Source organism: Nyctibius grandis, unplaced genomic scaffold, assembly GCF_013368605.1.
Source record: "Nyctibius grandis isolate bNycGra1 unplaced genomic scaffold, bNycGra1.pri scaffold_113_arrow_ctg1, whole genome shotgun sequence".
NCBI lineage: Eukaryota > Metazoa > Chordata > Aves > Nyctibiiformes > Nyctibiidae > Nyctibius > Nyctibius grandis.
In genome coordinates this window covers 1,179-28,031 of record NW_027167487.1, presented here as the reverse complement: position 1 = coordinate 28,031, position 26,853 = coordinate 1,179, and the positions used below count along the sequence as shown (strand labels likewise).

Below are 26,853 nucleotides of genomic sequence, written 5' to 3'. Positions count from 1 at the left end.
AAGCTCGGTGCGGCTGGGTAAGGAGTCCGAAAGAAAACTCAATAACACCAGAGTGTTATTAAGCAGGCATTCTTTATTGCAGCGCTGGGCAGCACTGGGGATTATCCACCATGAGTGTTCCACCGGTTTGGCAAATTTTCAGAGAATATATACCATAACGTTATACAATGTCATAGGATTTCCAAGAACTCATTTACATAGCCAAGAGATATGTAAATGTCCATTCGCATGCGCAGTCGTTTTCTCTGGTGGTCGTCAGGGGTCTTCAGATGAAGGCCGGTAGTCTTCCTCACTGTGTTCACTGATTGACCCCGGCTTCTGCGCAAACTCAGTCCAGGGATCACGTAGGCCACGTCCTTTGAGGTAGCTGTTGCAATTCCTTTATCTCTATCTTCCTGTGCATCCGCTCATCCCAAGGCCCAGCCATCTGAAGTGAGACCATCCTGGAGCCTCCTTATCTTACAGCCATTACCACTCTCCAAATTGTAAAGGCTTCCCTTTGTTTAGATGAGCACCCAGGATAGTTGAGTAATTAAAGTATTTACAACATCCCCCTTGCCCTTGGGGTCCCAACATTTCATTATCAATCCCATAAACAAACTCTATCTACAAAACATGTAGTTTACTTCAGAAACTATTATTATTCTAGCTAAAAGGAAAATTATTGACAGGAATGTTTGTTCTGTATAAAGGTAACACAGAGCAGGCCTTTAGAGCCTACTCTGAGGCCTACTCTTGCTAAACCGTTGCTAAATTGAACCGTCTGGTATCAATTCCCCCCTTTGGAAGTAGTTAGATTTATTATCTCACTACTTCCATATATTTTTCTCAATGATTCTCTTAACACAACCTATGCAGATCCCTATAACAACTATAATAACAACTACATAAACTATTCCCTCTAATAATGCGGCTAACCATCCTTTTAGAGATAATCCATCTAATTCTTGCAGGATTTTGTTGAGCCAGCTATTTTCTGATGCATCCCTGATTGCCTTGCTGTCTTCTGCTACTTTCTTCATTTTATCCAATTGCTCTTGCAGGTTATCAGTGATGTTTGGGATGTGGATGCAGCAGTGCTCTTTGTCTAACTTAAGATATCCACACACTCCTTGTTCTTTGACTAATAGCAAGTCTAAGGCCAGTCTATTTTGCAGAGTCATTTTAGTATTGGCTTGGATCTGTTTGTTAACAATCTGGAATCCCTTTTGAGTGGCTCTTGATAAAGATTCTACTTGCCACGTTAGATTTTCTATTAGCATCCGATTTTCTAAAGCCATCAGTCCTGGTAAAAGGAAACTTTGAAATCCCCATTCAAGTTGTGTTGCTGAGGAGGGCCCAATCCAAGTATCAGGGTCTCTTTCTGTTTTAGCATCTCTTTTAATTCGTCCCCAGTATGGGGCTTTGATTGGACTCTCTTTCCACGTAGGACATAAGGTCAATAATCCTAGAGTCACTTGCCTAGTTACTGTACTTAATCGTAGTCGAGTAGTCCAATATCCATTTGACATGACCCAGGTTGTATAACCTGGGGATGGAATTTCCTGTTTACAATTTTCGCTTGAAAAATTTTGTCTTTTGCAATGTTCCATCATCATTAAAGTAGAATTTAAGATCAATATTTTACTATGATTTAAGACATTGGGGCACCTCCAATCAGCTCTGCTAATATTATGAGTAGGCTTCATACCCCAATTAAAGCACCAATCTACTTTCCCTATGTATTTCCAATGCCCTCCCAAAGGTGCGGACCAGGTTTTGGGTTTTTGCCTAAGGTGAGTACATTCTGGAGCGGTGGTCACGTTAGGTATCACATTTTCAGTAACACAAAGTGATAATAACCCTATAGCTTGTCCACCGGAGGCTGCTAAGGCAGTTTGTAAAAACTGAGCGTTTAAGGAATGTGATCCTCCAGGACACTGTTTCTCTGAACCCCTTCCAAATACTGTCCGGTTATCTCCTGGTCTCCAGTGAACAGCATCTTGCAAAATATCGCTACCTCTTTGTCTACACCTATTCTCTTTATCTAGGTAATAGGAAGCGTTAGCCTGTTAAAGGCTTCTGTGATGTTATCATAAGCTTCCAACAAGGATGGATTCATTGGTATGATACCCCAGGGGATAGGCTGACTGGCTGAATGAGGAATTGGGATTCATGCTGTTACACTAGTAAGATTGTGCATTCTACCAAACCCTTGTATCAGAGTTAGAATTAAGTTCTCATTTATGTCTGTATTGGCCTCTCCACCTGTATCAATTTCTGCATTTCCAAACATTACTGCAAGGGATATAACCCAGAACCTTGTGATGCCCGGGTTAATCTTAAACGTAAAGTTGCTTCTTGTTTTACAGTCCATTCTGATTCTGGTGCTGAAGCTGGTTTGATCCTGCTGTGATGTATCCACGGAGTGATTCCTTCGAGCTTGACAGCTGTGTAGGTGGTGAGCAGAATCTGGAAAGGTCCTTTCCACTTCTCTTTTAGCAGTTCATCTGACCATGTCTTCAGGTACACCCAGTCTCTAGGTTGGTACTGATGCACAGGCACGTCCAGGGATAACGGTGCGCACACAGTAAGGTACCTGTGAAGAGAGGACAAAACCTTTCCTAGAGAGACAACATATTCTTTCAGATAATGTTTCCCCATGATCTCAGGATTAACTCCTGTTTCTGTTACTTGATAGGGTCTACCATAAATGATTTCAAAAGGACTAAGCTTTTCCTTAGTCCTAGGCTGAATGCGTATTCGTAGCAAAGCTAAAGGTAAAGCATCTGGCCATTTGATCTGAGCCTCTTGGCAAATTTTACTTATCTGTCTTTTTAGGCTTTGATTCATTCTTTCTACTTTTCCACTTGATTGAGGCCTCCATGGGGTATGGAGATTCCATTTTACCCCTAACGCTTTAGCCAGATTTTGAACAGCTTCCGCTACAAAGTGTGGGCCCCTGTCTGAAGATAGTCCCATAGGTATCCCAAATCTCGGTATTATTTCTTTAAGCAAAATTTTTGCTACTTCTCTTGCCTTGTTGGTGCGACAGGGGAAAGCTTCCGGCCAGCCTGAAAAAGTATCTATCATTACTAAAAGATACCAATACTCATTTTGCCGCGGTAATTCAGAAAAATCTACTTGCCAATAGTCTCCTGGGTTGTTTCCTCTTTTTGTCACCCCTAATACAGGTTTTCGGGGTAGGTGAGGATTGTTCTTCAAGCATAATTCACATTTCTTCACTATGCTTTTGACTATTCCAGCCATTTTTACACTTAGCACTTGTGTCCTCAGTGCCTCTACCATTGCTTCAATTCCCCAGTGAGTTTCTTGATGTTGTCTGTTAGCTAATTCACGCATAATTTCCTGTGTAACTATTACTTGTTGTGAGGGAGTCACCCACCACCCTTCTTCATTTTTGTTTGCTTTCAGTACATTAGCCAATTGATCATCTTCTGGTGTGTATTGCGGACTCTCAGGTCCCAAATTTCAGACCTTTTCTGGTAAGAGTAGCAATACTTGATTTTCGGCCGCTTCTTTTGCAGCTTTGTCTGCCATCCGGTTTCCCACATGCACCGGACTGTCTCCAAATTGATGTGCTTTATAATGCATGATTGACACTAGTCTGGGCAGATTAATTGCTTGTAATAATTGCTGGATTGTTGGCCCATATTTGACTGGGGATCCTTGAGAGGTTAACAGTCCCCCCTCTTTCCAAATAGCCCCATGAGCATGGACTACTCCAAAAGCAAATTTTGAGTCTGTCCATATATTGACAGTTTTGTCTTTTGACAACTCTAATGCTCTCAGAAGGGCTATGAGCTCTGCTTTCTGAGCTGATGTGTTAGATGGTAGAGCCTTAGCTTCAATTATTTCCTCAGTGGTTACCACTGTGTATCCTGCTTTCCGTGTTCCATTCCACATAAAGCTACTACCATCCACAAACAAGTCCCAGTCTGCATTGTCCATTGGTAAGTCTTTCAAATCTGCTCTGCTGGAGTATGTCTGTTCCATCGTCTGCAAGCAATTATGTGTTAATTCTGTCCTACCAGGATCAACAGGATCCGCAGTCAGAAAGGTTGCTGGATTCAGGATGCTGGTTACTTTCGGCTCCACATCATCTTGTTCCAGAAGAATGGCTTGATATTTCAGCATCCGGCTCGGTGACAGCCAGCATCCTCCTTTTTGTTCCAGAACAATTGTAACTGCATGGGGCACAAACACAGTTAGCTTTTGCCCGAGCGTCAATTTTCGGGCCTCTTGGATCAGTAGTACTGTAGCTGCCACTGCTCGGAGGCATGCTGGCCATCCCTTACTGACATTGTCTAATTGTTTTGAAAAGTATCCCACAGGTCTTTTCCATGATCCTAGTCTCTGGGCCAACACTCCCAGAGCAATATGCAGTCTTTCATGTACAAACAGTTCAAATGGTTTTTCTAAGTTTGGGAGACCCAGAGCTGGAGCACTCATTAAAGTCTGTTTTAATTTCATAAATGCATCTCTGCATTGCTGAGTCCAAACAAGGAGGTTTCCCTCCCCTTTTACAGCTTCGTATAAGGGTTTGGCAATGAGTCCAAAGTTCATTATCCAGGGGCAGCACCATCCGGCCATCCCTAGAAATGCTCTAAGCTCCCGCTTTGATTTGGGTTCCGGGATTTGGCAGATAGCCTCTTTTCTTTCAGTTCCCAGATTACATTGACCCTGGGAAATTGTGAATCCCAAGTACATTACTTCTTGCTGGGTTATCTGTGCCTTTCTCCGGGAGACCTTGTACCCTGCCAGTCCCAGAAAGTTTAGAAGATCTATTGTTATCTGTATGGAATCCTCCCTGTTACTTGCTTCTAGCTTAATTGGATACTGCTTTCGTCTTACCGGTCGGGCGTCTGGTTTCAGCTGGATGATTACCGGCTCTGCCACTCGGGATCATCCCGGTGTTCCTGAGGCCCATATGAAAGGTGCTACAGTGTTTTCAATTTCTTCTGGTATCTCCTGTAGTTCGGCTTCCTTCTGTAACATATAAACTTGGGCATCCAGAGCTTTATATTCAGGAATATGGACTTGGATTTTTCCTTTTGTAAAAGTAATTTGTGCATTCAATTTACTTAATATATCTCGTCCTAGCAGCAGCATGGGGCAATCTGGCATGTAGAGAAATTGATGGGTTAACACCCTTTTTCCAATTCCAAATTCTAAAGGCTGGAAAAACAGTCGGGTTTCTTCCCGCCCTGTGGCACCAATAACTGACACACTCTGATCACTGAAATTACCCTTACATGTATTTAACACTGAATAGGTAGCTCCTGTATCTGCTAAAAATCTTATATTCTCATTCCCCAACCTTACTATAACCAGGGGTTCTGTTGGGGAGGGTTTCGATTCTTCCCTCGGTCCTCCTCAGTCTGAATCTACAGCCATCATGTTAACAGCTTTCCTTGGCATTTCCCCAAAGCCTCGCTGACCTAATCACAGACACTCCCTTTTCCAGTGCCCTTTCTGCTTGCAGAAAGCACACTGATTTTTCTCAAATTGCTTTCTAGTCCTTGGAACTTCATCAGAAGATTTTCTTCCCTTTGGCTTCCCCCGGTAATTCCGTTCTCTAACCCTATTATTTTCCTGGGCTATAGCTGCTGCCAGTTGCTGGTTGTTTTTAAACACCTCTTTTTTCTCTTTTTCTTCCTCTACCTTTTCTCTGTTGTTATACACTTTCCAAGCATTTTCTAACATTTTGTCTAGTGAGCGGGCATCTGCCCCCTCTATTTTTTGCAGTTTCCATTTTATATCTGCACTAGACTGTCCCATAAAAATGTGTATTAATGAGACAGCATCTACATCATTTTCCGGATTCAAATCAGTGTATTTTCTTGCAGCCTCTGTTAGTCTTTCAAGGAAAGAGGAGGGATCCTCATTCTTTCCTTGAATGACCTGATACAATTTAGACCAATTCTTTGACTTTGGAATAGCATTCCGAATACCATGCAAAATCAATCGTTGGTATTCGGTCAGTAACAACCTCTGAGCAGGAACGTTGGGGTCCCAATTAGGGCTATTGGGAGGAAAATGTTCATCTATCCATCCTGCTTGTGCAGCTTGAACATGCACTCGTTCAGCCTCCTCTCTGGCCTTGGCCAGAATGAGTCGTTTTTCCTCAAAAATCACCAAGTTATTCAAGATAATTTGCAAATCTTTCCAATCCGGATCATGATTTTCAATTATAGTTTCCATAACCTTTGCTACCCGTTCAGGGTCCTCCCTATATACTCCTGCCATCTCCCTCCAGGATTTTAAATCCGATACAGAAAACGGCACTTTCACCCAAACTGGCCCCTCCGGTCCTACTGCTTGTCTGAGAGGGGCTTGTATGTCAGCATTTCTCTGCCTAGTCCTACCCGCCACCGGACTGAAACCTGCTTCACCTTCATCATCAGTACTGTCTGAATCACTCTGTTCATTATCCCTTCTAGGTCCAACTAACATTTGAACATCCTCCTCGTTCTCCTCCTCCTCTCTTTTCTCCTTATACTTGTTGCACCGCCTGCCGATGCTGCATGCCGAACAGCAACGCTTAGGCACTTTCTTTTTCCCTGCCTCTAACGCCAATGCTTCACCTTCGCTTACAATCAAACCACATTCCTTACGCACATCATAATCATCCCGTAATGCAAAGAACAAATTCACATACGGCATCTCATCCCACTTTCCCTCTCGTGTACAGAACAACATTAATTGCAGTATTGTGTTGTAACTTATACTCCTGTTTTTAGGCCATTTCTCCTGATCATCTAGGATATACAAAGGCCACCACTGATTACAATATTCTACTAACTTTTTACGAGTAAAGGGATCACCCCCAAACTTTTTCCAGTGTTTTAATATACAACCCAAGGGAGAGCCCTTAAGAATCCCCCCTTCGGTAGACAAACTGTTTCCCATTTTACAAAGTTTCAAAATTAACACGAATACCTGAACAAAGTTATACGAGTACCACAACAAATAAATCTATCACAGTTCAAAGCCGGACTGGCTGTTAAACTGATAGCAAACAGTAAACGGCAAGACGCCGCTCGCCTCCCCTTTTTCTCCCTTCCCTCCCCCGAAAGGGAGGAACGGAGAACACAGAGAGAAACTTGCAAGCTGAAAGTCAAAAGCAGTTTCGCTAAGCAGTAATGAATATACAAATATATACAAAACCAATATTCAACCAAAATCCGGACTCCAGGCGTCCCCGTAGTAGCATATGGATTATCACAATTGTGCACACCAATACCAATAGCTTAACAACGCGCACTTAATTCAGGTACGACTTATTTGTAAGCAACCAAGTTAAAATACCGGTACCAATACTCACAACCAATGTCGTTAATCTCCCAGATAGCTGTTAGCTGTCTCGGAAACTCACCCGACCAGGGAATCGGAGACTTCCCCGAAAATACTCCGGTGTGCGCTGGAGTCCTCACGATTCCTCTGGTCTGTGGAGATTCCAGAGAGCTTGTCCCATCTGGGTCGCCAAATTCTGTTACCGAAAAAGAGTAACCAAGAAAACTCTCCAAACCAAATGATAGTTTAGAAAGCCGACATTTGTTTATTACAGCTGGGTGCATGGGGGATATCTCCTCCTATCATGCACACCTAAGAACAAAAGCTTGCTCCTTATATACATAATTCCAAGAAAAAAACCCACCCATTTAAAAAAAAATTATACATAACACGTTATATAATGCATTACATAATGTCTTTACGCATGCGTACTAAATTGGGGAAGGGGTCTTGGGTGGTCTCTGGGGGTTGCTGGTGGTCCCAATCCCCCTTAAATCGTGCTTGTGCGCAAGCGTGGTCGAGGCCTTCTTGTTTACAAGTACATGTGTTCCCAAGAAGAAGATATCGTTTTGGACTTATCTCTCCTCTGACACAAGAGTTTATGAATCAAGTTAATTTAGACATCACAAAGTTGTTCTTTACAGTTTTGTTTTGTCTTTTGGCCTTATATAATTAGCAGAGACCTTTGTTTTTCTAGGACTAAGCGTAAACAGCATGAATCTTTGTTTACTAGAACCTTGTTATCAATCCCATAAACAAACTCTATCTACAAAACATGTAGTTTACTTCAGAAACTATTATTATTCTAGCTAAAAGGAAAATTATTGACAGGAAAGTTTGTTCTGTGTAAAGGTAACACAGAGCAGGCCTTTAGAGCCTACTCTGAGGCCTACTCTTGCTAAACCGTTGCTAACTCTGAGGCCTACTCTTGCTAAACTGTTGCTAAATTGAACCGTCTGGTATCAAGGTCACCTCTGAGCCTCCTCTTCTCCAGGCTAAACAACCCCAGCTCCCTCAGCCGTTCCTCAAAGGTCAGACCCTCCAGACCCTTCACCAGCTTGGTCGCCCTCCTCTGGACTCGCTCCAACACCTCAACATCTTTCTTGAAGTGCGGGGCCCAGAACTGGACACAGGATTCAAGGTGCGGCCTCACCAGTGCCGAGTACAGAGGGACGATCACTTCCCTAGACCGGCTGGCTACACTATTCCTAATAGAGGCCAGGATGCCATTGGCCTTCTTGTCCACCTGGGCACACTGCTGGCTCATGTTTAGCCGGCTGTCGATCAGCACCCCCAGGTCTCTTTCCGCCGGGCCACTTTCTAACCACTCTTCCCCCAGCCTGTAGCGCTGCATGGGGTTGTTGTGGCCGAAGTGTAAGACCCAGCACTTGTTCTTGTTGAACCTCATGCCGTTGGTCTCGGCCCATCTATCTAACCTGTCCAGATCCCTCTGTAGGGCCTTCCTACCCTCCAGCAGATCGACACTCCCACCCAGCTTGGTGTCATCTGCAAATTTGCTGAGGGTGCACTCAATCCCTACATCTAGATCATCTCTAAAGATATTGAACAGCACCGGCCCCAGAACTGAGCCCTGGGGAACACCGCTAGTGACCGGCCGCCAGTTGGACTTTGCCCCATTCACCACCACTCTCTGGGCTCGGCCATCCAGCCATTTTTTAACCCATCGAAGAGTCCACCCATCCAAGCCCCGGGCAGCCAGTTTGTCTTTTTGACACCCCAGGGCAGATCTTGTGTACAGCATGTTAACCGGACCATACTTTTGTCCGTAATTAATTAACTCCTGGGCGACCTGCCCCCAGGTCCACACCTTCAAATCCAGGGACCTGCGTTCAGGGGTCACCCGCCCCACTAGTGCGGCAGAGACCCTCTTGCTTTGGGGCACTGCTTTAATTGCGCTCTGTAATTGTATGCCCAGGAGTTTTAATGATTCCGGGAGACCCCGTATCAAGGGCATCATCCGTTCAGGGTCTACAGGCAATATCATTGGGGATTCCTGTTCAGATCTGAGCTCGCGCTCGTACATCATTTGTAAGCATGCCGCCTTCTATTTGCTTAACAGTATGTGGTCTCCACTGGATGGTGACATTCTCCATATGTATTCAGTTTCTGACTCCCCAGGAGTGAGGTTGTACTACTTTTTTAATCTGGCCAGTTCTACGGCCGAATAGGGTGTTTCTTTGGTGGTAATCTGAGGAGGGTAACTCAGATCATCATATATAAATTCTGTTTTAACCAAGGGTCGCAACGAGGGGGACATTTCTTGTTTGTCTAATCTAAGTTTTGCCTTCTCTAACTCCTCACAGGGATATGCGGCTTCCCTCCTAGGGGGACTCTTGCCCGCGAGGAGTTGCTCTTTAAGCACAGACTGCAGACAGCCTGCCTGAGCCTTCTGCTGTTCTAATTGCCCCTTCAAATTCTCTACTTGTGCCTGCAAGGACCGGACAAGAACCTGCAGGGACTGCACCAGCTGAGACTCGGCACCACGCTGCCGGTTTCGGGCTTTCATAGCCACCCCTAAACTCACACCCAAAACGGCACACATAACAGCTTTCCCTTTTCCAGCCCAAAGTCTACTATCTTTAAGTAAGGCACGAGTTCGGTCGTACAACATGTTATTCACTTCCATATCTGACATGCATTTTTTTAAAAAAGTCTAGACCGTCCACATTCAAATGTCCACAAGTCTCAGTTCACAAGCAATTTTCTCTCAAAATTCTGATCCACAATCAAATTCCTACAAACTCCTAATCAACAAGCAAGGGCGGGGGGGCAATCATCCCAGGGAGGCCGCACGTAAGCATTCAATCCACACAAAACCCACCCCCAACGTCCCTGAGTGGCACACACAAACGGACCAGAATCACACCAGGCACGCCTGGAAGATAAGTCGAAAGAAAAGCAGACAGGGAATGCAGCACTCTCGCCTCAAGGGATCCTGCCGACTACGGCAATTAATGTCAGGGCCCGGATTCGAGTCTGGGCCCTGAGGGGATTTCTTTACGATCCCAAGAGGCGAAATTAAGGCACAAACAAGGCCAAATGCTGCCAAACAAGCCGCTTTATTGCACAAAGGCAGAGGAAACTGAGCAATAGAAAAGGTGGGAAATAAAGGGGGAAAAATAAGCAAGCGTTCAGAGAGAGAGAGACGCGCAGGGATAGTCACCGCCGTGGGTCCAGTGACATCTTCTGTCTTCCAGCGGTGAGTGACACAGTGGGGTAAAGGCAACGGCACACAGATGAGGTAGCAGCAGTGCAAAAGGCGAGCCCCCCCCCCCCCCCCCCCCAGATAAGGTAGCAGCAGTGGGAGAGGCGAGCCCACACAGATGAGGTAGCAGCATCGGTGAGCCCACGAAGATGATGCGACAGCAGTAGAAAAGCAGGGCTAGAGACCTCTCTGCGCAGTTGTTCTTATAGGGAGTGAGGGTGGGCGTGCGTACCTGTCCCATCCAATGGGCGTGTGCCCACGCTTTCTCCATCCAATGGATGTGTCCATGAGTCCCGGGCCTGAGTGTTGACAGGCAGGTGATGGAGACCAGTGCTCGCTCCTCCAGTGTCACAAGTTTGAGTGACAGGGACAAGTGGCTGTCTAGACATGTCTAGACGAGTCCTCCTACACACAAGTGTCCAGGTACACCCGCATAGGCAAACTTTGAGAGATCTATTTGCCAATTTGGTCCCTCACACGGGTCCATGTCCTTCTTATGTTGGGGGCCCCAGAGATGGATGCAGTACTCCAGGTGGGGTCTCATGAGAGCCAAGTCGTCTTTACTTTTAAATAGATTTCATATTTTATACATCTAGGGAACTATACAGAGTTCCACTTCAGTAAAAGTAAGGAGCAGTAGCTTATCTTAGTGACTGTGTATATTTCAGATTATGCCTGATGCATAATTATTAAGCACAAAACCTAATATCGATAAAATGGGAAAAGGTTTATTTTTCTTTTTGCTTTCTTGCAACTTCCTCTGTCAGCATAATGGATATAAATTGAATTTTTTGTTTCATTTTTTTAATTCATTATTTTTCATTTTTCTGGTCTAGGTAGCTACCTCATTAATATTTGTTAGGCAAACTCAGTTCAGTGCTTTGTACATAAAAGACACAGCCTTGCTTAAAGAATGTGAGTCTGTGCAGGTATAACTGTGTTGCTCCTCAGTCTACTGCCAAATTTGTGCCAACATCCTCAGCTATTCATCCTCTCAGTTGGTAAAAAGAAACAAAGCAGCTTAAGATCTTGACTTTTGCTGGTTTAACATGCTTTACAAACTACAGCTTTTCTTAGTACCAATCAATAATTCAACACGTCCCAAACTTTGAAAAGATAACTTAAGGAACAGCATATATGCCTATCAACACAATTGAAAGTAGTTCTTAAGCACAATCACTCAGAATATATTATTTTCTAGAATGCACAGAATCATAGAATAATTCAGGTTGAAAGGGACCTCAGGAGGTCATCTAACTTCAACCTCTGGCTCAAAGCAAGATTAGCTATAGGATCAGATTGTTCAAGTACATATTCAAAGAGATATGAAAGCATCTTATCTCTAGTTAACAAATGGAGTAAAGTTACAGCAATATTTAAAATACAGAACTGAAGAGACATTTACAAACCATTTGCTCAGATGCAATACTAAGTGCTTTTGTTTTGTAAATTCATGTTTTGCTCATATTTACTCTGCTTAATGGTCTCTTCTTTAAACAATTTGACACTGCATATGAAATTGTAAGCAAGTTTCACATGACAGAAATATAGTTTGCAGATTGTTCAAGTTTTAACATGTGCAGCATATGCATTTCTCAGCATGAAAGGTATACCAGTTTAGTCAGAGTGGTAAGCTTACAAGTGGACTTTTACTGCAAAAACTGTAAACTAACATTGGTTTAAGCAAGATAGGTTTGTGTTATACACACATTGTTTGATAATGGCTAATCCAAATAAATTGCTCTTAAGTAGCCATACAAGGGTTTATGCAGACAGGTTTGATTTCTTCATTTAGATGAGTCAAACAATGCTAACTGGAGCTTAGAGTTCAAGCCAATGCAAATACACGCATACACACACACACTCACTATCTCTTGAATAGAGGGAAATGTATATTGGCAGAATGTAACACTACCACTGGCTCAATTCTTGGAAGATATACTTGCAAGTTTTAAAGGAAAAGAGCACAATATTGTACTGAAATATTTAAAGAAATATATGAATTAATTTGCCTATAGTTGCTTGTTTGAGACAACCTGGTCAAGACATCTTGTGCAAGTATGTGAAGTGTTCGTCTTCAGTTTCTTATCACAGAATCACAGAATGTTAGGGATTGGAAGGGACCTCGAAAGATCATCTAGTCCAATCCCCCTGCCGGAGCAGGATTACCTAGACCATATCACACAGGAACGCGTCCAGGCGGGTTTGGAATGTCTCCAGAGAAGGAGACTCCACAACCTCTCTGGGCAGCCTGTTCCAGTGTTCAGTCACCCTCACCGTAAAGAAGTTTTTCCTCATATTTATGTGGAACCTCCTGTGTTCCAGCTTGCACCCATTGCCCCTTGTCCTGTCAAGGGATGTCACTGAGAAGAGCCTGGCTCCATCCTCTTGACACTTGCCCTTTACATAATTATAAACATTAATGAGGTCCCCCCTCAGTCTCCTCTTCTCTAAGCTAAAGAGGCCCAGCTCCCTCAGCCTCTCCTCATAAGGGAGATGTTCCAACCCCTTAATCATCTTCGTGGCTCTGCGCTGGACTCTCTCTAGCAGTTCCCTGTCCTTCTTGAACTGAGGGGCCCAGAACTGGACACAATATTCCAGATGCGGCCTCACCAGGGCAGAGTAGAGGGGGAGGAGAACCTCTCTCGACCTGCTAACCACACCCCTTCTAATACACCCCAGGATGCCATTGGCCTTCTTGGCCCCAAGGGCACACTGCTGGCTCATGGTCATCCTGCTGTCCACTAGGACACCCAAGTCCCTTTCCCCTACGCTGGTCTCCAACAGGTCTGCCCCCAACTTGTACTGGTACATGGGGTTGTTCTTGCCCAGATGCAGGACTCTACACTTGCCCTTGTTATATTTCATTAAATTACTCCCCGCCCAACTCTCCAGCCTGTCCAGGTCTCTCTGAATGGCTGCGCAGCCTTCCGGTGTGTCAGCCACTCCTCCCAGTTTTGTGTCATCAGCGAACTTGCTGACAGTGCACTCTATTCCCTCATCCAAGTCATTAATGAATATATTGAATAGTACTGGTCCCAGTACCGACCCTTGAGGGACTCCGCTAGACACAGGCCTCCAACTGGACTCAGTCCCATTGACCACCACTCTCTGGCTTCTTTCCTTCAGCCAGTTCACAATCCACCTCACTACCCGATCATCCAGACCACACTTCCTCAGTTTAGCTGCGAGGATGCTGCGGGAGACCGTGTCAAACGCTTTACTGAAATCGAGATAGACCACATCCACAGCTTTACCATCATCTATCCACCGGGTAACATCCTCATAAAAGGCTATCAAGTTGGTTGAGCATGACTTCCCCTTGGTGAAGCCATGCTGAGTGCCCCTAATGATCCCCCTATCCTTGATGTGCCTAGAGACAGCACCAAGGACAAGTTGTTCCATCACCTTTCCGGGGATGGAGGTGAGGCTGACCGGTCTATAGTTACCCGGGTCCTCCTTCTTGCCCTTTTTGAAGACTGGAGTGACATTTGCTTTCCTCCAGTCCTCAGGCACCTCTCCCGTTGCCCACGACTTAGCAAAGATGATGGAGAGTGGCCTAGCAATGACTTCCGCCAGCTCCCTCAGCACCCGCGGGTGCATCCCATCAGGGCCCATGGATTTATGGATGTCCAGATTGCTTAATTGGTCCCTGACCCAGCCCTCATCTACCAAGACAGATTCCTCCTCTATCCTGACTTCTTCTGGGGCCGCAGGGGTCCGGGGCTCCTCAGGACAGCCTCCAGCAGTATAGACAGAGGCAAAGAAGGCATTCAGTAACTCCGCCTTCTTTTTATCCTCTGTCTCCAGGGCCCCCACCTCATTCATCAGTGGGCCTACATTGCCTCTAGTGTTGGCTTTACCTGCAATGTATTTGAAGAAGCCCTTTCTGTTGTCCTTGACCTCTCTTGCAAGGTTTAATTCCAAGGAGGCCTTAGCTTTCCTAGTTGCCTCCCTACATCCTCTGACAACAGACTTATATTCCTCCCAAGTGGCCAGCCCCTCCTTCCATGATCTGTACACCCTCTTCTTCCACTTGAGTTTGCCCAGCAGTTCCCTGTTTAACCATGCAGGTCTCCTGGTACCCTTCCTTGACTTCCTACCTGTTGGGATGCTCTGATCTTGAGCTCGGAAGAAGCAGTCCTTGAATGCTAACCAACTATCTTGGGCCCCCTTACCTTCTAGTACCCTGTCCCATGGGATTTCCCCTAGCAATTGCTTGAAAAGGCCAAAGTTGGCCCTCCTGAAGTCCAGGGTTGCGATTCTGCTAGCTATTCTGTTCCTGCCACATGAGATCCTGAACTCTACCATCTCATGGTCGCTACAACCAAGGCTGCCCTCAACCTTCACCTCTTCAACCAGACCCTCCTTGTTAGTGAGGATCAGATCCAGCAGCGCTCCTCTCCTAGTTGGCTCATCCACCATTTGCATCAGAAAGTTATCATCAATGCACTGGAGGAGCCTCCTGGACTGAGGATGGCTGGCTGAGTAGGCCTCCCAGCAAATATCAGGGTAGTTGAAGTCCCCCACAACAACCAGGCCCTGTAATTGCGAGACTGCTCTCAGCTGCCTGTAGAAGGCCTCATCACCCTCCTCATCCTGATCCGGTGGCCTGTAATAGACACCCACAACAGTATCACCCCTGCCAGCCTGCCCCTTAATTCGCACCCACAAACTCTCAACTCACTCCTGATCCGCCCCTGGACAGAACTCAACGCATTCTAGCTGCTCACTCACATAAAGAGCAACTCCACCACCTCTCCTTAGTGGCCTGTCTTTCCTGAACAAGACATAGCCATCCATGACCACATTCCAGTCACGCGCGGTGTCCCACCAAGTCTCTGTAATTGCCACTAGATCATAGCCCCCCGACCGAACACGGATTTCCAACTCCTCCTGTTTATTCCCCATGCTGCGTGCATTGGTGTACAGGCATTTCAGGGAGCGAGCTGAGCACACCGATTTCACCCCAGGGGGATGGGGGGCCTCCTGGTCTACCTCAACACTAGAGCGTTGCCCCAGTGGTGCAAGCCCAGCTACTACCCCATCCCCCTTTTGACCAGTAATGACCACTGGTGTGTCATGTCTGCACCCAAATAGCCTTATGCTTTTGACAGGAAATAAAAAGGGCAATCTGATTCCTCAGTTTTTCTCTTGCCACTACAAAAATCCAAGTGTTGTCAGATTCTGTAGAAACAAGGAAGCGGAACAGGTAATGAAAAATGTACCTTGGGGAGACAGTTATTAAAAGTGGCCATTTGTTTTCAAGTGATTGACCAAATATGTTCCACTGTCCAATTGCTTCATTTACAGTTTCAATTAACTCAGATGCCACACTGCATTAATGTCATATTGCATTTTGAACAACTCATTGATTTAAGCACAGTGCTGTGGAGAGACAAGAGGAACAGCTGAAGGCTATTTGCTGCTCTTGCTGATTTGCGTCTCCTGGCTTGAGTAGGAGAGGAATGCAAACAGTTTCAGAGAACGCAGCAGCAGAAGCAGTAGAAGAAGCAGCAGCAGAAGAACAACAAGAAGCAGAAGCATCAACCTCCACAGCTACTACGGCGAATTAACAACTCTGATAACGAGGAAGAGGGTGTTATACAAGGCTGCAACGTTCCTCAGCTACTTCATCATACAGCAGGACCCTTCAAGAAGGTGTTCAGCAGAAAGCTAGATTTGTGTTCCCTCAGAACAAAGCAGGCACAGATTGTAAAAACTAATCAGCACCAGAGCTCCATCCAGCCCAGATCAAAAATGGAATGCAGTTCACTGCACAGTGCTGTGTTGCATAGCTTGGGTTCAGAATCTGCACTGATCTCTTATTTATAAAAAGCTACTCCTTTAGTATGCCACTCATCCAGGCAAAACAAACATTTGTAATTATCATTATTTAGCTAAAAATTTCCAAATGACATTTTTTAAAGCTGTCCAATCAGAAACCAGTAATTCCAAGACTACCTCTGGAGCAAAATCAAATTCCTGTTCATCTAAAAGAGATAAAACATAACTTAAGTTTCCCCTACTGCAATGAATAGTCAACATATCCCACAGATTTATATACAAAGTTTTAGCTTCCAGGCAGCCAAAAGGAATGTTGGACACCACAAGTCTCTCAGACTCTTTCATGCTTCTAAACCAAGGAGAACATTGCTGACAGTATAGCTTCCCCCAATGAATACTGCTGGACAAAAACAATCTGTGAGCACTGAATACAGGAGTACTTGGAGAATACAAACAATCATTTCAAGAAATGAGTTCAGCTAAAGGTTGATCTTAGAATTTTCCCCCCTCTTTTACAAAACTCTGCAGTATCACAGTTTAAAGCTGGGCTGGCTATTAAACCGGTGGCAGATGCTCTCTATTAACACTCCTCCCCCCTCCAAGAAGGGGAAGGAAAAGAGAAAAGAGAAAAGGGAAAGAGACTTATGGGTTGGAAAGTTAAAACAGTTTTAATAAGCTATAACAATGAAAAAGAGTATAATAATAATAATGGAAATCATTAAATATATACAAATATATACAAAACCAAGATCGAGCTCCCCCAATGTCGGTCATGTCACCACTGGCATTGCAGGGCAGGCTCTGGGAAGGCCCAGGCTGGGCCCAGTGACAGACAGGAACTGGATTCAGGGATGCACGGATCGGGATCGGGGGCAGCAGAAAAACAGAGTCCTCTTCGGACGCCGGCCATAGCAGAAGGGAACGAGACCCTCGTGATCCCCCTGCTTTATACTGAGAATGACGTGTATGGGATGGAATACCTTGTTGGTCAATTTTGGGTCACCTGCCCTGTCCGCTCCTCCCTGGAGGTGCGACCCTTCTGTGGCTCTTCACTCGTAATTAGTGAGGAATTTAGCAGTGACCTTGGTTTCTCTAGGAAAAAGTACAGCAAGAGCCTTTCTGCATATCGTTCCCACTGGTGCCTTAGTGATAACTATAAACTTTGAGCGTTATCAGTCCTGGAAGCAGACGCTGTCTGCAAAACATGCAGTTAGTTTCAGAAAGTTCAGTTACTTAGAAGAAGCTTAGCTGAAAGTCAAAATCAGAAAGGAAAATTGGTCTGTTTTAGTCCAAACCAGGACATACAGAATTATATAATAATCTTAAGCTTTTGGAAGACTGATTCATATCTTGATAAAATGTGAAAGGAGTATGGAAACTGATATAAATGCAGGATTTTTATTTAATGGATGTTTATTTTCATGACATTTGGAAAAACTCACAGAATGGTGGAATATACCAATTAAAATAAGGCTTTTAAAGTCTATGATAAAACAAGACTGGAGACTTGATAAATAGGGTTTGTTTGAGGCTTTTTTTTCTGAATAAAAATATTTTGGGATTTTTCTTTAAAGATTGTTGTATAGTTATAGTTTACTTATTTCTGTACTTCTTTTAGTAGAGTTGCTGTGGGAGTTATTTTATTTGTCATATAATCAATCTTTTTCCCATAATTCCCTGAGGTAAACTTGAATGTTAGTTTTAAATTTGAGTCCTCTTACAATATTCTCTCTCCATCAATCTCTTTCATACACTGCAGTATTATCTTAATTTTTACATTTTAATAATGCTTTCATTTGCTGCTTCTAGGGGAAACAGTCTGCTAATCTGGAGGATTCCTTATTTGCAGTATCTTAATAAATAAGTTTATTTACTTTATTTTGGTCTTTGAAGAAACCAGAGTTTGACTTCTGTATTTCTGCACACAGTTTGAATATCTGAAAACGTCTCATTTAAAAATAATAATAAAAAGAAGACTCAAGATTTTAGAAGACAGCATTGTAAAAATGCATTCATGTTTTGATAGGCAAAATAAAGAAGAAGGTAAGAAATCAGAAGTTAAAAGGATGGAGAAGAAGAGAGGTTAGTTTAAAGAATATTAAATATTCTTTATATATATACATGCACAGAATATATAAATACACAATATTTTTTACTATCTTAAATTTTTTAGAAGAAGCACATGTCTAGACTTACTGCTAAGGGGGTTTTGGGATCTCAGTCAAAGATGTTTGATCTGTGATTACTTCCTTCAGATCTTTGAAGCAGTGTATTCTTGTTTTAGGCCTTCTACATTCTTTCCTTCACCAGTGTGTTAGAACTGGTCTTCAGTATTCTCATCTTATCGTCATCCTAGTTTTTAAACCTTTTACGTGTTCTCCATTCACCAGCATATGAAATCAAAGGTTCTGTTTCTTTGAACTGAATCACTTTAGTTCTTTATCTTCACAACTAATTGACTGTTCCATCATAGCAGAATAATCAGAGGGGACCCATTGCAAATATTAAGATGGTATCCTTTTCCAAGGAAGGGGCTTAGATTTGGGATAGTTACTGAGTTCTTGTCCACCAGACCAGGCTTCCAAACTAACCTTTACAATAAGAAGTCATTCCCTTCTTAGGGTCCCTACGCTTCTTAGATATGTCTTAAGGGCAATTCAAGGCACTGCCTTCAGGTTACACCTATTTTTGTTATGTAGTAGAAATCCAGTGGTTTAAACTGGAACCAATTTCAGTGTTGGCAGGAGGAGAGATTTTTATATAAATGTGTCTAAGACAGATGGGACAAAAAATATAAGCAGTTTGTCTGCAATATTACTTAGTATGTATACCACTTGTATATCGAAGAAAATCCAAATAAATGTTGTGATGGGTTGACCTTGGCTGGCTGCCAGACCCCCAACCAGCTGCTCTCTCTCACTCCCTCCTCAACAGGACAGGGGAGAAAATAAGATGGAAAAGCTCATGGATCGACATAAAGACAGGGAGATCACTTACCAATCACCATCAGGGGAAAACTAGACTTGAGTTGGGGAAAATTAATTTAAGTTATTGCCAATTAAAAATGGAGTAGGATGGTGAAAAACAAAGACAAAAAATAAAACACCTTCCCCCCCACCCCACCTTCTTCCCAGGCTCAACTTCATTCCTTCGTTCCCAACTCTTCTATCCCTTCCCTGCCCCTAGCAGTACAGCAGGGATGGGGAAAGAGGGGTTGTGGTCAGTTGATAACAGTTCATCTCTGCTGTGGTTAGAAAGTGGCCTGGCGGAAAGAGACCTGGGGGTGCTGATCGACAGCCGGCTAAACATGAGCCAGCAGTGTGCCCAGGTGGACAAGAAGGCCAATGGCATCCTGGCCTCTATTAGGAATAGTGTAGCCAGCCGGTCTAGGGAAGTGATCGTCCCTCTGTACTTGGCACTGGTGAGGCCGCACCTTGAATCCTGTGTCCAGTTCTGGGCCCCGCACTTCAAGAAAGACGTTGAGGTGTTGGAGCGAGTCCAGAGGAGGGCGACCAAGCTGGTGAAGGGTCTGGAGGGTCTGACCTGTGAGGAATGGCTGAGGGAGCTGGGGTTGTTTAGCCTGGAGAAGAGGAGGCTCAGAGGTGACCTTATTGCAGTCTACAACTACCTGAAGGGAGGTTGTAGTGGAGTGGGAGTCGGCCTCTTCTCCCAGGCAACTAGCAATAGGACAAGAGGACACAGCCTCAAGCTTTGCCAGGGGAGGGTCAGGTTGGACATTAGGAAGCATTTCTTCACAAAAAGGGTCATTAGACATTGGAAGGGGCTGCCCAGGGAGGTGGTGGAGTCACCATCTCTGGATGTGTTTAAGAAAAGACTGGACATGGCACTTAGTGCCATGGTCTAGTTGACATGGTGGTGTCAGGGCAATGGTTGGACTCGATGATCCCAGAGCTCTCTTCCAACCTGATTGATTGATTGCTGCTTCTTCCTCCTCACACTTTTCCCTGCTCCAGCGTTAGTCCTTCTCATGGGCTGCAGTTCCTGTCAGGAGCCTGCTCCAGCATAGGCTCTCCACAGGCTGCAGGGTGGATACTTGCTCTGACATAGTCCTCTCCATGGGCTGCAGGGGAATCTCTGCTCTGGCACCTGAAGCACCTCCTCCCCCTCTTGTATTGGGTTTATGTGGCAAGGTTTTGGTAGCAGGGGAGAGCTGCAGGGGTGGATTCTGTAAGAAGAGATCAGGAGCTGCCCCCATGTCAGACATGGCCAGTTCCAGCTGGCTCCAAAATGGACCTGCCGCTGGCCAAAGCTGAGCCAATCAGCAATGTCGGTGTCACCTCTGTAAAAACATTTAAGAAAGGGTAAAATACTCTGCACAGCAGCTGTGAGAGAGAGGAATGAGAAAAATGTGAGAGAAACAACAATGCAGACACCAAGGTCAGTGAACAAGGAGGGGGAGGAGGTGCTCCAGGTGCCAGGGCAGAGATTCCCCTGCAGCCCATGGAGAAGACCATGGTGATGCACGTTGTCCCCCTGCAGCCCATGGAGGACCCCATGCTGACAGAGCAGGTGGATGTGCCCTGAAGGAAGCTGTGACCCTGTAGAGAGCCCACGCTGGAGCAGTCTTCTAGCAGGAACTGCGGCCTGTGGGAAGGACCCACACTGGAGCAGGTTTTCTGGCAGGACTTTTGTCCCCACGGAGGGGAAGACCCATGCTGGAACAGGTTTTCTGGCAGGACTTTTGTCCCCACGGAGGGGAAGACCCATGCTGGAACAGGTTTTCTGGCAGGACCTTTGGCCCCATGGAGGACCCACGTTGGAACAGTCCATTCCTGAAGGACTGCACCCCATGGAAAGGACCCATGCTGGAGCAGTTTGTGAAGAACTGCAGCCTGTGGGGAGAACCCACGTTGGAGAAGGTCGTAAAGGACTGTCTCCCGTGGGTGAGACCTCATTCTGGAGCAAAGGAACAGCGTGTGGAGGAAGGAACGGCAGACACAACATGTGATGAACTGACCGCAACCCCCACTCCCTGTCCCCCTGTGCCACTCAGGGGAGGAGGTAGAGAAGTTGGGAGTGAAGTTGAGCCCAGGAAGAAGGGAGGGGTGGGATGAAGGTTTTTTTTCAGGTTTGTTCTTATTTCTCATTATCCTACTCTGATTTGATTGGCAATAAATTAAATTAATTTCCCCGAGTTGAGACTGTTTTGCCTGTGATGGTAATTGCTGAATGATCTCCCTGTCCTTATCTCGACCCACAAGCTTTTCGACATATTTTTATTCCCCTGTCCTGTTGAGGAGGGGGAGTGGCAGAGTGGCTTGGTGGGCACCTGGCAGCTAGCCAAGGTCAACCTGCCACACCCTCCTTCTTCACTGACCTTGGTATTTCCAGGATTGTTTCTCACACTGTTTTTTTTCTTTGTTTTTTTCTTTTTCCTCTCACTCCTCTCTCTCACACTCTGCTGCACAATAGTTTTTACCCTTTCTTAAATACATTTTCACAGAGGCACCACCAGCTTTGCTGATTGGCTCATCTTTGGCCAGCAGTGGGTCCATTGTAGAGCCAGCTGGAATCGGCTCTGTCCAGCACAGGGCACAGGCGCAGCCCCTTCTCACAGAGGTTACCCCTGCAGCCCCCCCTGCTACCAAAACCTTGCCACATAAACCCAATACAGACCTTTAGCACCTATGAGTTAGAGATCAACTTATTTGTTTGTCTTTATCGCTTGTTAGGGCACATGCATTGTGAACTACTTTATTTGGATGGATTTGGACCATGACTGTGTCCAAGTCTCTGAAAGCATCAATATTCAGGTATCCTCTCATCATAAAGCTTCTACAGTTTCCCAGCTCTTACTATTTATTGAAACTTTCTTTTAACCTGGGTTGACTTCTAGAAGGCGACAGTTGGATATTACAGCATAAAAATGTTAAGTTGTAACTCCATGTTGTTGTTGTGTGCCCAGTTAAAAAAAAAAAAGCTACATTATTTGCTACCTTATTGTACCTTAGGAAAACTTAATATGAGTTGCCTACTCATAGTTTTTTGCCTTCTGTATCTCAAGTTCAGGTTTGTAGAAATGTTTCTACAAAAACATCTCATGAGGTTATTAAATATTCATGACTGCTATTTCTGATCTTTAGAAACATCAATGGATTCTAGGCTTCAAAGGATACATGCAGAAATTAAAAACTCGCTCAAAATTGATAATCTAGTAAGTATATTTTGTTCATTGGTGTATGTGTACAATTCAGGAAATATTTTTTGAATGTCTGTTTTGAAGTATGATTTATTAAACAATATATCTCGAGAAGTAAAGGAATTCTTTAATTTGCAAGACCTGGTTTGGGGAACTTCTTTCTTGATTACTCACCTGGTCTTCTCAGGGTGCCATCATGTGAAAAGTGTTGAAAGGGATTTGGCCTCTGACTTAGCACTTTTACTTCATAAAGGCTATTTGTGTAATGAGAAACTACTAGTTTAAGTGAAGAAGTCTTTCACAACAAACACTGCAATGGCTTCTGCATTTAGCAGCATGAGAAGTAGTGAGCAGTTTCAACTCAGTCTACAAGTTTGTGCGGTCATGCTAAAGAATAAAACATTTGTTTCTAGTACAGCTCTTAAGTCTATAAAAATTTTCTGACTTCAAAGTAATTCATATTAAATTTAAAAATTTTCACCTCAGAAAAATGGTTCAGTTTAAATATTTTTCTGTCAGCTGAACTCCAGATAGTAAATTCACTTCAAATGTAAAAATACTTGAAATAAAAGCTCACAGAGATATAATCTTATTCTTGCCTGGATTATAAGATTTTATAAGATTGGTTGTAGAGCTAGAGCAAAGATGCTTTCATTATTTTATTTATCACTGAGTAAGTCTGGCAACTACCATATTCTGCTGAGAGTAGTCCTGAATCCTTCTTTTTCTCTGCCAAATACCCAGGTGGTTGCTACAACTTCATCATCTTTTTATATAATATGATGAGTGAAGATCTCACCTCTTTAGAGAGAGATCTAAGCAGTGTCTGAGTTGCTTTTTTGCTACTTTACCCCAAGAACAGGAACTAAAACTCAGTATTGCCTTCAATTTTATATTTTTTTCTTCTTCATGTGGCTAACAAAGATTGTTAGCATTTAAACAAAGTCTTCAAATCAAACTTTTGTTTATATACAGGATGTGAACAGGTGTATTGAGGCTCTTGATGAGCTTGCTTCCCTTCAGGTCACAATGCAACAAGCTCAAAACCACACAGAGATGATTTTGACTCTAAAGAAGGTGAGTTTTGCAACTTAATTTAAAGTAACTTCAGAAGCAAAATATTTTTTTTAATTGATATCAAGTTTATTTCCTACTTTGGAGCATGTTTCACTTCAAGTCTAAACATAACATACAACAAGTTAAGAATTTCATATAGCACTGAGATTAAGTAGATATGTATATATATAAGTGGAGTTGACTGGTTTAACTTTTCATTTTCAGATACGGAAGTTCAAAGTTAGCCAAGTTATCATGGAAAAATCTACAATGCTCTATAACAAGTTCAAGACCATGTTTCTAGTTGGAGAAGGAGATTCTGTTCTCTCACAGGTACTAAATAAATCACTTGCTGAGCAGAAGCAGCAGGAGGAAACCAAAAAACCCAAAGAACATTGGAAGAAAGATACAACCAAAAAAATAGAAAAGGAAAAAGAACTAACAGGTAGGTGTTGGTGTACTTCATCCCACTCTCCCCAGCTGACTTCACTATAGTAGCACAGAGGCTGAAATGTTACCAGCTATGTTTGTGCTATATTTTTAATGAACTTTATAGTACACTAGGATTTATTTAGTAACTAATTACACTGCAGTTATCTTCCAAGTTGCATCATGGGAGTAGGGAAGGAAGAAGATTAGTACTGAAGTCAATTCAGTTGGCATACTTTTAGGAGTGTAATAGCTGAATGAGCTTCTATAGTTAATACTTTATGTGGTGCTTTAAATGAAATAGTTCTTTCAGTTAGCCTCACAGTTCATTTTTAGTTTCTTGTTTATATCCAATCTCCACTACTTTGTGAGCCAAGTTCAAATTGTTAAGGGATATTCAAGAGTGGCTGCTTCCTCCCGCAGCTCTGGCCCAGGACTCCCTCCTGACTAGCCACTCTTGAAATAAATGCTGATCACTTCAGGTTAACTGTCATACACTTAATACTTCTCAAGTTAATTTCCCAGTGTTCTTGAGTTTGTCTTGAAATGTGTTGTGAATTACCTTGAAACTGTAGCCTTCAGCAATATTTTATATGCTTGCTCATTTTATTTAGATAACACAATTTATGGGACTGAGGTATACTGAATTCTTAACAGTCATCATAATATCTCTTCTTGCTTTTATATATAGCTTCAGCTGGTAGATTTCAAGGTTATAGGAAAAACATTTGTAGTGTTGGAGTTGATGCTTCTTATGACAGAATTTTGCTTTTCTTGCTTCCTGCAGTGCTGATTCAATCCCCTTCATTTTAAAGGTGTGAAGACACTAAATGGAGGGTCTGAAACTCAGGACATCAACCAATCACAACAGAATGGAGAGAAAACTGAGGAAAAGAAAGAGAAGCATGAAGCTGGCACTAAGAAAAAGTGAGTTAATGTTAGTAAGTTCACTGAAATATAACCATTTCTAATTTGAAGCTACTTAATCATGTTTAATTAATGTTTTCTTTACAGGGTTTTCTCCTCAACTTCATAGAAATATAATAGTATGTTAATTTAACTCTAGTTTTGAAAAAACATTCTTAGAAGAAATGCTTCACTCATTTCTATAGGGTAGGTAGAAGGAACTTCTATAGGATGTTCTGCTAGTAGGCTAGATAGCTTGAGGTGGGACAGAGTTCTGTATACTCTTTTTTCTGTGTTTTAGAGTGGTATTTAGCTGGAAGCAAAGGAAGCTTGGACCATATTACACAGAAATTCAAGAGACATTAAATTTTTGCGAATTCTCTTATTCTAGTCAGTAGGCAAGTAAATAAAGTATAAGAGAATTGCCTAAATATAATTAACTAGCATTAGAACTTCTGCCTATGAAATTTCAGAACTCTTTGGCCAAGTGTGACAGGTATATAAAGTTGCCAAATTAAACTGTTCTGGTCAAACATCCATAAGAATGCTTGAATTTGTACATATACATTTCTTGCATTCCTGGCTTGGAAGGGACCTTAAAGATCATCTAGTTCCAACCCCACTGCCATGGGCAGGGACACCTTCCACTAGACCAGGTTGCTCAAAGCCCCATCCAACCTGGCCCTGAACACTGCCAGGGAGGGGGCAGCCACAGCTTCTCTGGGCAACCTGTTCCAGTGTCTCACCACCCTCATGGAAAGAATTCCTTCCTAATATCTAATCTAAATCTACCCTCTTTCAGTTTAAAACCGTTACCCCTTGTCCTATCACTACATGCCCTTGTAAAAAGTCCCTCTCCATCTTTCCTGTAGGCCCCCTTCAGGTACTGGAAGGCTGCTATAAGGTCTCCCCAGAGCCTTCTCTTCTCCAGGCTGAACAACCCCAGCTTTCTCAGCCTGTCTTCATAGGAGAGGTGCTTCAGCCCCCTGATCATCTTCATGGCCGGCCCTCCTCTGGACTCGCTCTAACAGCTCCATGTCCTTCTTCTGTTGGGGGCCCCAGAGCTGGACGCAGTAGTCCAGGTGGGGTCTCACAAGAGCAGAGTAGAGGGGCAGAATCCCCTCCCTCGACCTGCTGGCCACACTGCTTTTGATGCAGCCCTGGATACAGTTGGCCGCCTGGGCTACAAGCGCACATGGCCGGCTCATGTTGAGCTTCTCGTCAACCATCACCCCCCAAGTCGTTCTCCTCAGGGCTGCTCTCAATCCATTCTCCGCCCAGTCTGTATTTGTGCTTGGGATTGCCCCGACCCACATGCAGGACCTTGCACTTGGCCTTGTTGAACTTCATGCGGTTTGCACGGGCCCACTTCTCAAGCCTGTCAAGGTCCCTCTGGATGGCATCCCTTCCCTCCAGCGTGTTGACTGCACCACACAGCTTGGCGTCATCGTCAAACTTGCTGAGGGTGCACTCAGTCCCACTGTCCATGTCTCCAACAAAGATGTTAAACAGCGCCCATCCCAATACCGACCCCTGAGGAACGCCACTCGTCACTGGTCTCCACTTGGAGATCGAGCCGTTGACCGCAACTCTGAGTGCGGCCATCCAGCCAATTCCTTATCCACCGAGTGGGCCATCCGTCGAGTCCATGTCTCTCCAATTTAGAGATGAGGATATCCTGTGGGACAGTGTCAAATGCTTTGCACAAGTCCAAGTAGATTACGTCAGTCGCTCTTCCCCTATCCACCAGTGCTGTAACCCCGTCATAGAAGGCCACCAAATTTGTCAGGCACGATTTGCCCTTAGTGAAGCCATGTTGGCTGTCACCAATCACCTCCTTGATTTCCATGTGCCTTAGTATAGTTTCCAGGAGGTTCTGCTCCATGATCTTGCCAGGCACAGAAGCGAGACCGATCATGAATCTCAATCATCTCATGTATTCAAGACTTACTTAAAATGTAATACATGGCTCTGCTGGAACAAGAGAATTAGC

General features: G+C 44.0%; 1 protein-coding gene across 1 annotated transcript in view; it reads left to right on the top strand.

Annotated features, from left to right (window-relative positions):
• The window catches only part of LOC137677270 (lens epithelium-derived growth factor-like), a 50,571-nt gene extending 25,686 nt beyond the window's left edge, over positions 1–24,885 (top strand). The window contains exons 6-10 of the mRNA XM_068424555.1: positions 18,336–18,391; positions 22,414–22,484; positions 23,445–23,546; positions 23,751–23,970; positions 24,770–24,885. Of these exons, the coding sequence (XP_068280656.1) occupies positions 18,336–18,391; positions 22,414–22,484; positions 23,445–23,546; positions 23,751–23,970; positions 24,770–24,885 (565 nt within the window). The remainder of the gene's footprint in view (positions 1–18,335; positions 18,392–22,413; positions 22,485–23,444; positions 23,547–23,750; positions 23,971–24,769) is intronic.
• Positions 24,886–26,853: the final 1,968 nt, after the last annotated feature.